At 56.1% G+C, this 12,321-nt stretch overlaps 1 protein-coding gene across 1 annotated transcript; it reads right to left on the reverse strand.

Annotated features, from left to right (window-relative positions):
* Window positions 1–650: 650 nt before the first annotated feature.
* On the reverse strand, window positions 651–11,554 carry ECHS1 (enoyl-CoA hydratase, short chain 1). The gene is made up of 8 exons (XM_030940474.1): window positions 11,337–11,554; window positions 8,507–8,704; window positions 7,846–7,973; window positions 6,720–6,819; window positions 4,652–4,756; window positions 3,956–4,075; window positions 2,622–2,689; window positions 651–1,120 (listed from the first exon to the last, which is right to left on the reverse strand). Exons 1-8 carry the CDS (start codon window positions 11,422–11,424, stop codon window positions 1,055–1,057), a joined length of 873 nt encoding a protein of 290 aa, XP_030796334.1. The 5' UTR covers window positions 11,425–11,554; the 3' UTR covers window positions 651–1,054.
* Between the last annotated feature and the right edge of the window lie 767 nt (window positions 11,555–12,321).

A 12,321-nucleotide genomic window follows, 5' to 3' on the forward strand; every position in this document is an offset into this window, starting at 1 on the left:
GTTTGCGTTTGGGAAAATGAAAGCTTTCTTGGATAGACAGTAATGGCTGCACAAGGAGAATGTACTTAATGTCGCTGAAATGTGGACTTAAAATGGTTCAGACCAGCCTGGGCAACACAGGGAGACCCCATGTCTACAAAAGATAGATTTTAAAAGTTAGCTGGGTGTGGTAGTGCAGGCCTGTGGCCCCAACTACTTGGGAGCGGGGAGGATCACTTGAGCCCAGGAGATTCAGGCTGCAGTAAGCTGTGATTGACCATGGCAAGACAATGGTTAAGATGGTCAAGTTTACGTCATGTGCTACCACAACAGAGAAGCAGTGAAACTGAACAAAGAGCTCCTTATGACAGAAGTACAAAGAAAACAGGGTGGGCTCTCATGAGGAAAGGGCTCTACGTAACTGGGCATGGAAGAAAACCACAGTCCATGCCTGTGCACGTGTGCAGGGGTGTGTGGTGTGTACACAGAAGTCTCTAGGAAGCCACAAGCCCAGCTGTTCACAGTGGATACCCAGGAAGTATGATGTGGGGTGACTTACTATACAAATCTTTTTTCTTTGAATGTTGTTCCTTACAGTAAAAAAACAAAAAAGTTTAAAAAAAAACCAACTAACATGACAGAATACTCATCCAGACATGACCTACAAGGCGTGGTGTCACCTGAATCGCTGTCACTTTAATCAGCAGAGCATCTGTGTGAAGGCAGCAGACAGTGTTTCCCTCAGAGCAGCCCCACTCTCCAGCGGCAGGGACACAAGGACCCGCAGGCCCTGCTTTCCGCCCAAGCACAGCATGCCCAGAGGGACCAGCAGGGGCTCCTCAGCAGAATCTTAAGATTGAGAAGAAGGTGCTCCAATCAGACGTGAACACGGACCCTCACAGGCTGGGTGAAGAAGGCTGTCATGCCGTGAGAGCTCGGGCCGTGACCACGCAGCCGTCAGAGAGAAACTGCGCACCACGGACACTGCTCTCGAAAAGAGGATGATTTACTTGCTTCTAAAACTGACAGGCTGCGCCTGTCCTCCCCAGAGGTGTGGGGCACGGGCAGCCGGGCCTCACTGGTCTTTGAAGTTAGCCTTTCTCTTTTCCACGAACGCGGTCATCCCTTCTTTCCGGTCATCCTGGTAGGAAAAGGGGCAGAAACAGAGCTGGACACGCGGTCTCCTCACAGAGCCTGATGCCAATGTCCGCCTGTGTCTCCCTGGTCCTGCCTCACTCCTCATGCTCACAGGGGCCCAGGGGGCCAGGGAGGGGACTCAGCGGCAGGAACACCTGCCCAAGCAGAGCTGGGCCTGGGCGCGGGGATTTTCACAGCCTCTCTACCAGTCTAGGTGATGCTCATTCAGGAGCTTGTGTGTCAAACAAGCTCACACCTAAAAAGCCTCAGACGCACCTGTATGGGCCACTCGCCAGGTCATCAGGTGGACGACGGACCACCTGTATCAGGGGCTACCCTGTGTCGGAGCAGGACATGAGAACTCAATTCTGCATCTGCTTTTCTCAAGTCGTGTGCAAGTGTCCCCAGGCGAGCACGCATCTGTACCCCTTCCTCAAGTGCCCAAACCACTTTTAATTTTACCGAACAATTAAAATGAGGCGCCCGGCCTCATTTTTTAAAAAAGTCTTTTTTTTGAGACGGGGTCTTGCTTTGACCAGTTGGATTCGAACAACCTGCCTCAGCCTCCCAGGAAGCTGGGACTATGGATGCATGACACCCACCTGAAACCGCATTTTTTTTTTTTTTTTTTTTTTAGGCGGAGTCTCGCTCTGTCACCCGGACTGGAGTGCAGTGGCCGGATCTCAGCTCACTGCAAGCTCCGCCTCCCGGGTTTACGCCATTCTCCTGCCTCAGCCTCCCGAGTAGCTGGGACTACAGACGCCCGCCACCTCGCCCGGCTAGTTTTTGTATTTTTAGTAGAGACGGGGTTTCACCGTGTTAGCCAGGATGGTCTCGATCTCCTGACCTCGTGATCCGCCCGTCTCGGCCTCCCAAAGTGCTGGGATTACAGGCTTGAGCCACCGCGCCCGGCCTGAAACCGCATTTTAAATAAAGTAGCCAGGCCGGGCGCGGGGCTCACACCTGTAATCCCAGCACTTTGGGAGGCTGAGGCGGGCGGATCACGAGGTCAGGAGATCGAGACCATCCTGACTAAGACGGTGAAACCCCGTCTCTACTAAAAATACAAAAAACTAGCCGGGCGTGGTGGCGAGCTCCTGTAGTCCCAGCTACTCGAGCCTGAGGCAGGAGAATGGTGTGAACCCAGGAGGTGGAGCTTGCAGTGAGCCGAGATCACACCACTGCACTCCAGCCTGGGGGACAGAGTGAGACTCCGTGTGAAAAAAAAAAAAAAGGAGCTGCTGCTTGAGGGTGCAATTCCTAGACCTCATATAACAGGAAAGACAAGAAAAGCCCCTGTAAGGTTTCATACTTTTGAACTTCCACATGTTCTACTTTTTTTCTAACATCAAGACCCACTGATAGAACAAATCTGATCCCATTAAAGGTGAGGCTGGCAGTTCTGACCAGAAAGAAACGATACTTAATAAGATGTAAAAGGAAATTCCCAGCAACTTGTGTGACTGAAATTTGCTAGATTCTCCAGTTGCACACTGTTTACTTACGGTGGCAAAAGTTGAGTAAAAGAGTTTCTTCTCTAACTTACTTCCTTCTGTTAATGTCATTTCAAAAGCTGAAAAACAAAGTCCTAGAGTTATGAACGGAGATATTCCATGCAGAACTTTTCCTCCCTCCTCACTGACCCACGCACAACTGTGCTTCCAATGTGGCCTGGCCCTGCAGAGGCTTCCACGGCGCTGCCCTTCTCAAAGGCACTGCCCCAGCGGAGACCTGGCAAAACCAGCAGCTCTCCTGTGGCCCCACATGTCACACTCAGGTGGCCCAGGGCCCCAAGGAAGGGACAGGAACTGGATGAAAGGTGAGATGGCAAACTGTGCCCTTGAGGAGTGGCTGTGAGGCAGCAACAGGGCTGCAAACAGAGAAAAGTAAACAAGGATGAAAACCAGGAAGCACAGCACGGAGCCAGAGCTGGGCGTGGCTGGCACCAAGAACGCCTTTGGCTCTGCTCATTCCAGTCCCTTCTTTGCGCGAGGCCAAGCAGAGCAGACCTGGATGCACAGATGGAGGCAGGCGCGGTGGTTCCAGGGCTGCAGCCAGCATCCTCTCCGGGAAGAGCCCGACCTCGCCAAACACCTTGGGCTACCGCAGCCTCCCTTTTTTTCAAAATGCTCTCCTCACTGTATCCTGCCTCAAGCCCATGGCAAGCCCAGCGGACGGCCACACCCTCGAGGTAAACGCACTCAGAGAGGTTAGGGGACCTGCCAGGGGCCACCCACACCTGTCCGGACTCAGCCAGCTAACCACCATCTCATTCCACATGCTGAGAATAAATTAGGGCAATAAAACTTGAGCATTTCTGAGGAGGGGGACGATCAGATCCACTTCCCTGGCAGAGGGAGACTAAAGGGATCCAGGCCAAGAAGGAACAGCGTGGCGTTGGCCTGCAAGCCTGTGTAGCCACCTGCCAGGCGCAGACGCAGTCGCCAACCCCAGGTCCCGGGAGGTGAACCGAGCCTCCCCGTGGGCGAGACCATTTTACTTTTGGGACCTCGGCTCCCTTCTCAGCCTTTCCCTGCCATCGTCAGCTCTGTACTGCCCTCACCTCCCAGGCCTGGCTCAGTTCTTGGGCCCTGGTACAAAGGGGAGCTGGGAACATCTCAGTGGAGTTCCTGAGGGCGTGACCAGAAACCACAACTCTACAGACAGCAGAACTGAGACACTGAGAACCATTTCTGCCCAGGAGGGCTTAAGGCATATCCATTTGGAGCCAGAAAGCCTGCCGTTCAGCAAGGCTCCTGACAGTCACAGAGACGCCTCAGAGATACTCCTGACAGCCATGGAGACCTCTCTACTTTGTCTTCCTGGCAGGATCCCCTACCTGCATTCACTGATTCTTTGGCCATGGCTACTATAATTTTAGAATTGCTGGCAATTTTTTCTGCACACTGGATGGCTTCTTCCACCAGTGTCTCAACAGGAAAAATCTTGCTTACGAGACCTGAAACACAAGAATGTTGGTGAGTGAGTGCAGAGTGCTTGTCTATTCCTTTTCGAGGGAGTGGCCGCTGGGGAGCAGCGTGCTGGAGCATCCCAGCCTCTGAGCATTAGCAAGGGTGACTCCACACGGTAAGTGCCGCACGTGCCCCTTCCTGAGTGCTGAGTGCTCTTGGCACCGCAGTCACTGTGCTCTCAGACATGCAGGTCAGGCTGTCCATAGCTCCGACGGCAGAGGCAGCCAGACCTGGGGACCATGATCCCCAACAGGGCAGTGGGAGGACTGGCCGGTGAGGGCCCAGAGACGCCCGTTGCTTACACCGGACTTTGGGGACGTAATTGCTGGGCTGTTCTGCACCAGGTACTTACGCGTGGCTCCACTTCTGTGCGCACAGTACTTCAAACCATAAAAACAAAAGGCAGTCAGTCTTCTCCCAGGTCCTCAGGACCCAAAAACTCATGCAACCACCGTGGAGGCACCTGGATGCTGCCCTGGGTTTCTGTGGGGCTCCTGCGAGGGGGACACCTGGAGGCCGCCCCGGGTTTCCATGTGGCTTCCGTGGGCAGCCCCAACCCATACCTGCTTGCTTGGCATCCTGGGCTGAGATCCGGTCACCGGTGAGGACCATCTCCATTGCCAGCGACTTCCCAACAGCACGCGTGAGTCTCTGGGTGCCACCCGCACCTGCGGGGAGGGGCTGGTCATGGCTGGCACCGCAGTGAGTAAACCCAAGAGGACATCACAGCTGCACAGCCAGCAAGTTCCAAGGGGCTTAAGATAGGCCCCGAGACAAGGTCCAGGGGTCAGACGCCGAGCAGCACAGGAGCCCGGCAACATCAGAGGCAGCAGCCCCTTTTCAAGCTCAGGTCCCACATCTGGTGCTCCCCTGTGGGCAAAGGATTACCCAGGTGCCGAGGGAAGAGACTGAAGGCACAAACTGTTTCCGTGTAATAAAGAAAATAGTTAGAACAAGAATAGTCATAATACAAATTAGATATAGAGATGATCATGGACAATTATCAATCATTATTATAAACATTAATCATTAGCTTTTGTATTACTCTTTGTTCCATTACCATATAACCTAGGAATAACCAGTGGGCATATAGGGTCAGGTGCTGAAGGGACATTGTGAGAAGTGACCTAGAAGGCAAGAGGTGAGCCCTCTGTCACGCCCGCATAAGGGCCGCTTGAGGGCTCCTTGGTCAAGCGGTAACGCCAGTGTCTGGGAAGGCACCGTTACTTAGCAGACGGTGAAAGGGAGTCTCCTTTCCTTGGAGGAGTCGGGGAACACTCTGCTCCACCAGCTTCTTGTGGAAGGCTGGATATTATCCAGGCCTGCCCGCAGTCATCTGGCGGCCGAAACCCCTCCCTGTGGTGCTGTGCTTCAACGGTCACGCTCCTTGTCCACTTTCATGTTCCTCCTGTACTCCTGGTTCCTCTTTGAAGTTTGTAGAAGACAGCAGTAGAAGACATAGTGAAAGTCTTAAAGTCTTTGATCTTTCTTATAAGTGCAGAGAAGAAAACGCTGACGTATGCTGTCTTCCCTCTGCTTAGGCTACCTAAGAGGGAAGGGCCCCCTGTCCTGTCATCACATGATTTGCTTCACCTTGTCAATCACTTAGAAGATCCACCCTCCTTACCCTGCCCCCTTGTTCTTGTATGCACTAAGTATCAGCGCGCCCAGCTGCTCAGGCCACTACCAGTCTCCACGTCTTGGTGGTAGTGGTCCCCGGGCCCAGCTGTTTTCTCTTTATCTCTTTGTTTTGTGTCTTTATTTCTTACAATCTCGTTTCCGCACACGGGGAGAACACCTGCTAAGCCCCGTAGGGCTGGACCCCACACTCCCCCAACACCCTGACATTGGATCAAGGTGTGTGGCTCCGTGGGGCCCTCCCCAGCCTCTGTGGTCAACATCTTAGAAGCTTATAGGCCTCCCTGACCCCAGGCACTGGTCCCTTAGAGCAGCAGCTCTTCTAGGGATCAGAACCTGAAAAAACGCGCCAAGCTCGCAGCTCAAGGCCTCAGAATCTGCCTGGTCAAACTCAGGGGACAGCGAAGAGTGCCCTGAGTGCAGGTGCTCCCCTCAGTGCCCACCCTTCCACCAGGCCCACCCTCAGGGTCTCGGCTCCCTCCTGGCTGCCCGGCCTGTGCCCACCAGGAAGACCCTGGGGGTAGAGGGTGCTGCTCTTTGCCAAGAGCCCAGGCCCTTCCCACAGGCATGGTGGGGGGTCTGACTCCCCGCTCTGAACTCAGGCCACGTGACCTCCATGGCCAGTGAGATGGCAGTGGGCAGAGCTCCCAGTGCCACCCGGGGTCACCATGTTCTCTCTCTGGACACGAATCGCAAGCAAGAACTGCCATGGTTAGAAGCCAGTGTTACCCAGGACCTGCCTCTCCCAACACCATCAGAAATGTGACCCGGGCACAGTCCCAGGAGCCAGACACAGTCCCAGGACTCTGAGGCCGCGCCAAGCTCTGTCACAACCACTCCAGCCTCCGTGGCTGTCCACAGACAGACCACTGACCAGCCACGGGGCTGTCCGTCCGGGGCCTCCGGTCAGATACGAGCTGTGGGCCCTGAGACACAGGTCGATTTTGAGGAACTACCTAAGGCATCTACGCCAGAGACAGTGTCGCCCTTTACCTGGGATGGTTCCTAGTAAGATCTCCGGCTGCGCAAACTGGGCCTTCTCGCCGGCATAGATGATATCACACATCATGGCAAGCTCGCAGCCCCCGCCAAACTGTAAAACATTCGGCATCAGGAGAGTCTTACGAGGGGAACCCAGCCAGAAATCACGCTGCTTGCTTATTCAAATTTTCCATGTAAAAGAAACAGTGTCAGGGGTATGACAAAGACTAACATAGTGGCACCAAACTAGATAATCGTTGTGATAAGTTAACTACAGATGGCTGATGCTGTTTACCAGCGGCCGGCAAACATTCTGTAAAGGGCCATGAAGGTCTTACAGGCTCTGCTGTGACGACTCAACTCTGCTGCTGGGTGCCGGGCGCAGGGCTCACGCCTGGAATCCCAGCACTGTGGGAGGCCGAGGCGGGCGGATCACGAGGTCAGGAGATCGAGACCATCCTGGCTAACACCGTGAAACCCCGTCTCCACTAAAAATACAAAAAATTAACCGGGCGAGGTGGCGGCCCCTGTAGTCCAAGCTACTCGGGAGGCTGAGGCAGGAGAATGGCGTGAACCCGGGAGGCAGAGCTTGCAGTGAGCCGACATCGCGCCGCTGCACGCCAGCCCGGGCAACAGAGCGAGACTCCGCCTCAAAAAAAAACAAAAACCTCTGCTGCTGTAGCCGAAATGCAGCCACAGAGACTGGGGGGTGTGGCTGTGCTGAGAAAACTCCACCCGCAGACCCCTGGCTTCCATGGAACGGAGCGTCATGAAATGATCACATTGCTTCCCTATAAGTCAAGATCAGCCTCAGCACTTCAAACAGTCCCAGGACACAGAGCTTTTAAGGGCAGCGAAAGAAGCCAGTTTATAGATGTAGCCAAAGCCAACACCTCTCTTCCACCGCCCTGGAAGAGAAGCTTGCTGGGGAGAAGCTGTCAGGTGAATAGTCATGGAAAAAACAGATGCCAGGAGGTGTCCTCTCTGCACAGTTCCTGGCTCTTTAGCACCATGAGGCAAGAAAGGAGGCTGCTGGCCTGGGAACTAAAGGTCTCTTCAAAATAAAAATCTGTTATGCTGTGTATGCACAGCACAGTTCCTTCAGCCACAAGAGGGGACCCTTGGCAGCAATACTCACGGCATAGCCATTGACAGCAGCGATGACTGGCTTCTTCATCTGGGTGAGGTGGTCCCAATGCTTCAAAAACTTGTCGGAGTAACAGTCCTGGAAACTCAGGTTCTGCATTTCCTTGATATCAGCTCCAGCTAGCAGGAGCGGAAAGGAGGTTCCAGTTACCAGACAGCAGAGAGCCCGCCCGTCCTGTATCCCCCAGACCAACAGGGAGCTTCGGAGCACACCAGACACGGGCACTGGGGTTGCTGGGCACGGCTGACACCAGGCCACGCGGACAGCTGTAGGAACGCTGTTATGCCAGCTATAACAGAGGTCATGCAGAGGGGTTCTGGGGCAGGTGGCAGCTGCAAGGGAGGCGCCCACAGAGGCGGGGCATATTCATCAGGGCGTAAGCCCTTGACAGGCTTTGTGTAAAGCCTGACTGCCAAGGACCTGAATCCCTTTGAAGAAGCTATTTTGCTGGGGGAGCACATGTGGTTCTCCAGCATACACAAAGCTGCTCATGCAAGCTGTTCCCATGCCCGTCTTCACTGGATATGTGAGGAAGTCCCCACGCGCGTGCCTCCGCCATCACAGGGGTACAAGTCAGTCTGGAGGCTTCTCCCAAGGCCACACGTGCCTCCCACATCTGCCCAGACACAAAGGCCTCCGCTGCTGCGCACACCTGCAAAGGCCTTATCCCCGCCGGTGAGGACAATGGCCCCCACGGCCGTGTCCTCCTCGAAGGCCTTCAGTGCCTGGTTGAGCTCCTCAATCAGGCCATCACAAAGTGCATTGAGGGCCTTGGGGCGGTTCAGTTGGATCAACCCCACGGTGTTATTCTTCCCTCTTTTTTCTGCGATGATGTACTCAAAGTTAGCACCTAGAGCAAGAAGGCAAAAAGGGGTATCTATTCACACAGGTATCAAACTGGGGAGAGTGGGGGAAGGAATGTGGCCCCATCCGTAGATACAGTGTAACCCCAAGAGGCCCTCTGAGGGCTCCCTGCCCAGTCCTCAGTGACTCCAGGTGTAGCTCTCAGCCACAAGGATAGATGGTACCTTTCTCTTTGCTTTCACATGTGTTTGAACATGTCCTAAAGAAAATCCCCAGGCCGGGCACGGTGGCTCACGCCTGTAATCCCAGCATTTTGGGAGGCTGAAGCAGGTGGATCACGAGGTCAAGAGATAGAGATCATCCTGGTTAACATGGTGAAACACCGTCTCTACTAAAAATACAAACAATTAGTCGGTTGTTGTGGTGGACACCTGTAGTCCCAGCTACTCAGGAGGCTGAGGCAGGAGAATGGCATGAACCCAGGAGGTGGAGCTTGCAGTGAGCTGAGATCGTGCCACTGCATTCCAGCCTGAGCAACAGAGTGAGACTCCGTCTCAAAAAAAAAAAAAAAAAAAAGAAAAAAAGAAAAATCCCCAGCACAGAACACAGCCCACAGCCACTCTCCTTCTCCTAATATGCCTTGGGCAGCTCTTTCCAGGACACCGCACTGGAGACAGCCCTGGACTCTGCTAAGGAACCAGGAAACACCTTCTTTCAACAAATGCCAACAGGTGAGGGGGTGTAACCCTCAAACAGGATGGAGTGCCAGCTCCTTGCACTTGGTGCCTCCCCAGTGCCAAGACCTCTGGCCAAGTGGACACAGGGTAGAGGCTGTGAAAATCCTGGGTGTTCCTGCAGCATTAAGATCAGGCACAGGTCAGGTCTGGTGCAGCAGGCCAGCCGGAAAACGGGAGACGCAAGCGCATCTCGGGTTGGCCTGCTGCACAGGACCTGTGCCTGCTGGGTGGACAGCAAGGTGGGAAGGGGACAAAGGACAATGGCATTCAGGGTGAGAAGGTGAACCTGAAAAGACAAAGGTAGCTTGCGTGTTGGGTGCTTGTCTCTGTTAGTGGCAAAGCAGGGATCATAGTCCCTGTCCTGTGGGTTTCTTTTTTTTTTTTTTTTTTTGAGACCGAGTCTCACTCTATTGCCCAGGAGTGCAGTGGTGCAATCTCGGCTCACTGCAACCTCCGCCTCCAGGGTTCAGGTGATTCTCCTGCCTCAGCCTCTCGAGTAGCTGGGACTACACACACCACCACACCCGGCTAATTTTTTATTTTTAGTAGATACAAGGTTGCACTATGTTGGCCAAGGTGATCTCGAATTCCTGACCTCAGGTGATCCACCTGCCTCAGCCTCCCAAAGTGCTGGGATTACAGGCATAAGCCACTGTACCCCGCCTTATCCTGTGGGTTTCTAGGGGTAACTGGAAGATCCCAGGTGAAGTGTCTGGCAGCTATGCAAGATCCAGGAAAGGGCTGCTGTGAGGGTGGAGAAGCCGAAGGCCAAGGAGAGCTTGGGGATGAAAACAACACAACTCAGCGTCCACTGGAAACACAGGGTGAGGGAGGAAGAGGAAGCAAGAGTTCTTCCCCAGCCCAAGGCATGGCCCAAGATTCCTCAGATACTAGAGCAGGTGATGGCCGCTGATGAGTGGGGTCCCGGGTGAGCCCCAAGGGAGGAAGAGGGCAGCCCCCCCGTGGCTGGAGAGGAGGTGTCAGCTTTTTCCTGAAGACCATCTGAGGGGCAGCCCTGGTCAGGAGGCACCCAGGACAAAATGTATCTGCATCTCCTGTTCTTGGGCTGGCCTGCTGCACAGGACCTATGCCTGCTCTTAGAGCCGAGGGATCACCTGGGATTTTCACAACCCTCACCCTGCGCCCAGTTGGCCAGAGGTCTTGGCATTGGGGCAGTAAGAGCCAGCGGCCAGGCCTCCTGGGTCTCCCACAGGACGCGGCCTGGTGAGAGTGGCCTCCTGCAGAGCCAGGCGGGGGATGGGGTGCGGACCAGGGTCAGGTGGATGGTGTTGGTGCGGGGGAGGGTGGTGGTGGGGGTGTTAAGCCTGCGTCAGGCTGTTGGTGCGGGTCAGGTTGGGGGTGCAGCACTAGGCGAGGGGGGTGGGGTGTTGCAGGCCCAGGCCAGGCAGGGGCTGTGGGTCAGGGTCAGGTGGTGGGTGCGGGGTCAGGCAGGGGACTGCGGAATCAGGCCATGGGGGTGCGGGATCGGGCGGAAGAGGGGTGCGGGGTCAGGCCAGGGGTGCGGGGTCAGGTGGGGGGGGCAGGGTCAGGCGGAGTGGGGTGCGGGGAGGGGTCAGATGGGGTGCGGGGCCAGGTAGGCGTGCAGGGTCACGTGGGAGAGGGCTGCGGGTCGGGGTCAGATGGTGGGTGCGGGGTCAGGCAGGGGACTGCGGAGTCAGGCTATGGGGGTGCGGGATGGGGCGGAAGAGGGGTGCGGGGTCAGGTGGGGGGGTGCGGGGTCAGGCGGAGTGGGGTGCGGGGAGGGGTCAGATGGGGTGCGGGGCCAGGTAGGGGTGCAGGGTCACGTGGGAGAGGGGTGCGGGTCGGGGTCAGGTGGGGGATGCGGGGTCAGGCGGGAGGGGTGCGGTCTGGGATCTGGTCGGGGCGTGCAGGTCGGAGTCATGAGGAGATTCGGGCCGCCAGCTCTCACCGCGCACTCACCCGAGGCGAAGGGACGCCACGCGGGACAGCGAACCGGGGGCCTCAGCGGGCCGCGGAGCCGGGGCAGCAGGACACGTAGGGCGGCCATGGCGCTTTGGACTGCCCTCCCGACCCCGCGGAGCCTCCCCCTCGCCTGGCCTTTCAGGGCTCACCCCGCCCACAGGCCGCTGCCGCGAGACCGGGCGGCGCTCGCGAGATCAGCCCGCGCAGAGGGAGCCGGGAGCTCCTCCAGGCCCCGCCCCCAGGCCCGCCCCAGGCCCGCCCCGCCCAGGCCCCGCCCCTCCAGGCCCCGCCCCCAGGCCCCGCCCCCAGGCCCGCGCGGCCGCTCGCGGACCTGAGTGCCAGGGGCGTCCCCGGGACCCCGCACTGGGCTGGGGCCAGCCTCCTCCAGGCCCCACCGCCGTCGCCCGCTCCTAGCCATCGGGGTCCCGGCTGGCCCGGGGGAGACCGCGCGGATGGGGAGGCAACGGCGGCGCCTGCCGGGCTCTGCGCCGGCTCCCGCGCGCCCGCATCTAAGTCTGCAGCTGCAGACACAGCGCGCCCGGGGCGCTGGGCCAGGCACGGTGGCAGCGGCGTGGGCGTTGAACGCCACATTAGGAAGAGTTTTATTTTCATGTACACAGTCAAGACTTCAACAGATTTAAATAATAAAATTTTGATTCATTTAAATTATTTTATTTATAACTTTTAAAATCTAGACCAGTATTGTGGAGCATCCATTCGTGTATTTGCCCGGATTCTGCAAATGCCAGGGTGGAGATAAAACTACCCTGGATAAAATGGAGTGGAAAGCGAAACTGCTATTGTAACCGGTGGAGGGTGTGCAGTTTATTGACGTCTTGAACAAAGAAGTGGACAAAATGCAAGGAAAGAAGGAAGTAACAAAAGCGAGATTTATGGAAAACAAATGTATGACCGGGCGCGGTGGCTCACGCTTACAATCCCAGCACTTTGGGAGGCCAAGGCAGGCAGATCACCTGAGGTC

The sequence above is a fragment of the Rhinopithecus roxellana genome, chromosome 11 (assembly GCF_007565055.1).
Source record: "Rhinopithecus roxellana isolate Shanxi Qingling chromosome 11, ASM756505v1, whole genome shotgun sequence".
Lineage (NCBI taxonomy): Eukaryota > Metazoa > Chordata > Mammalia > Primates > Cercopithecidae > Rhinopithecus > Rhinopithecus roxellana.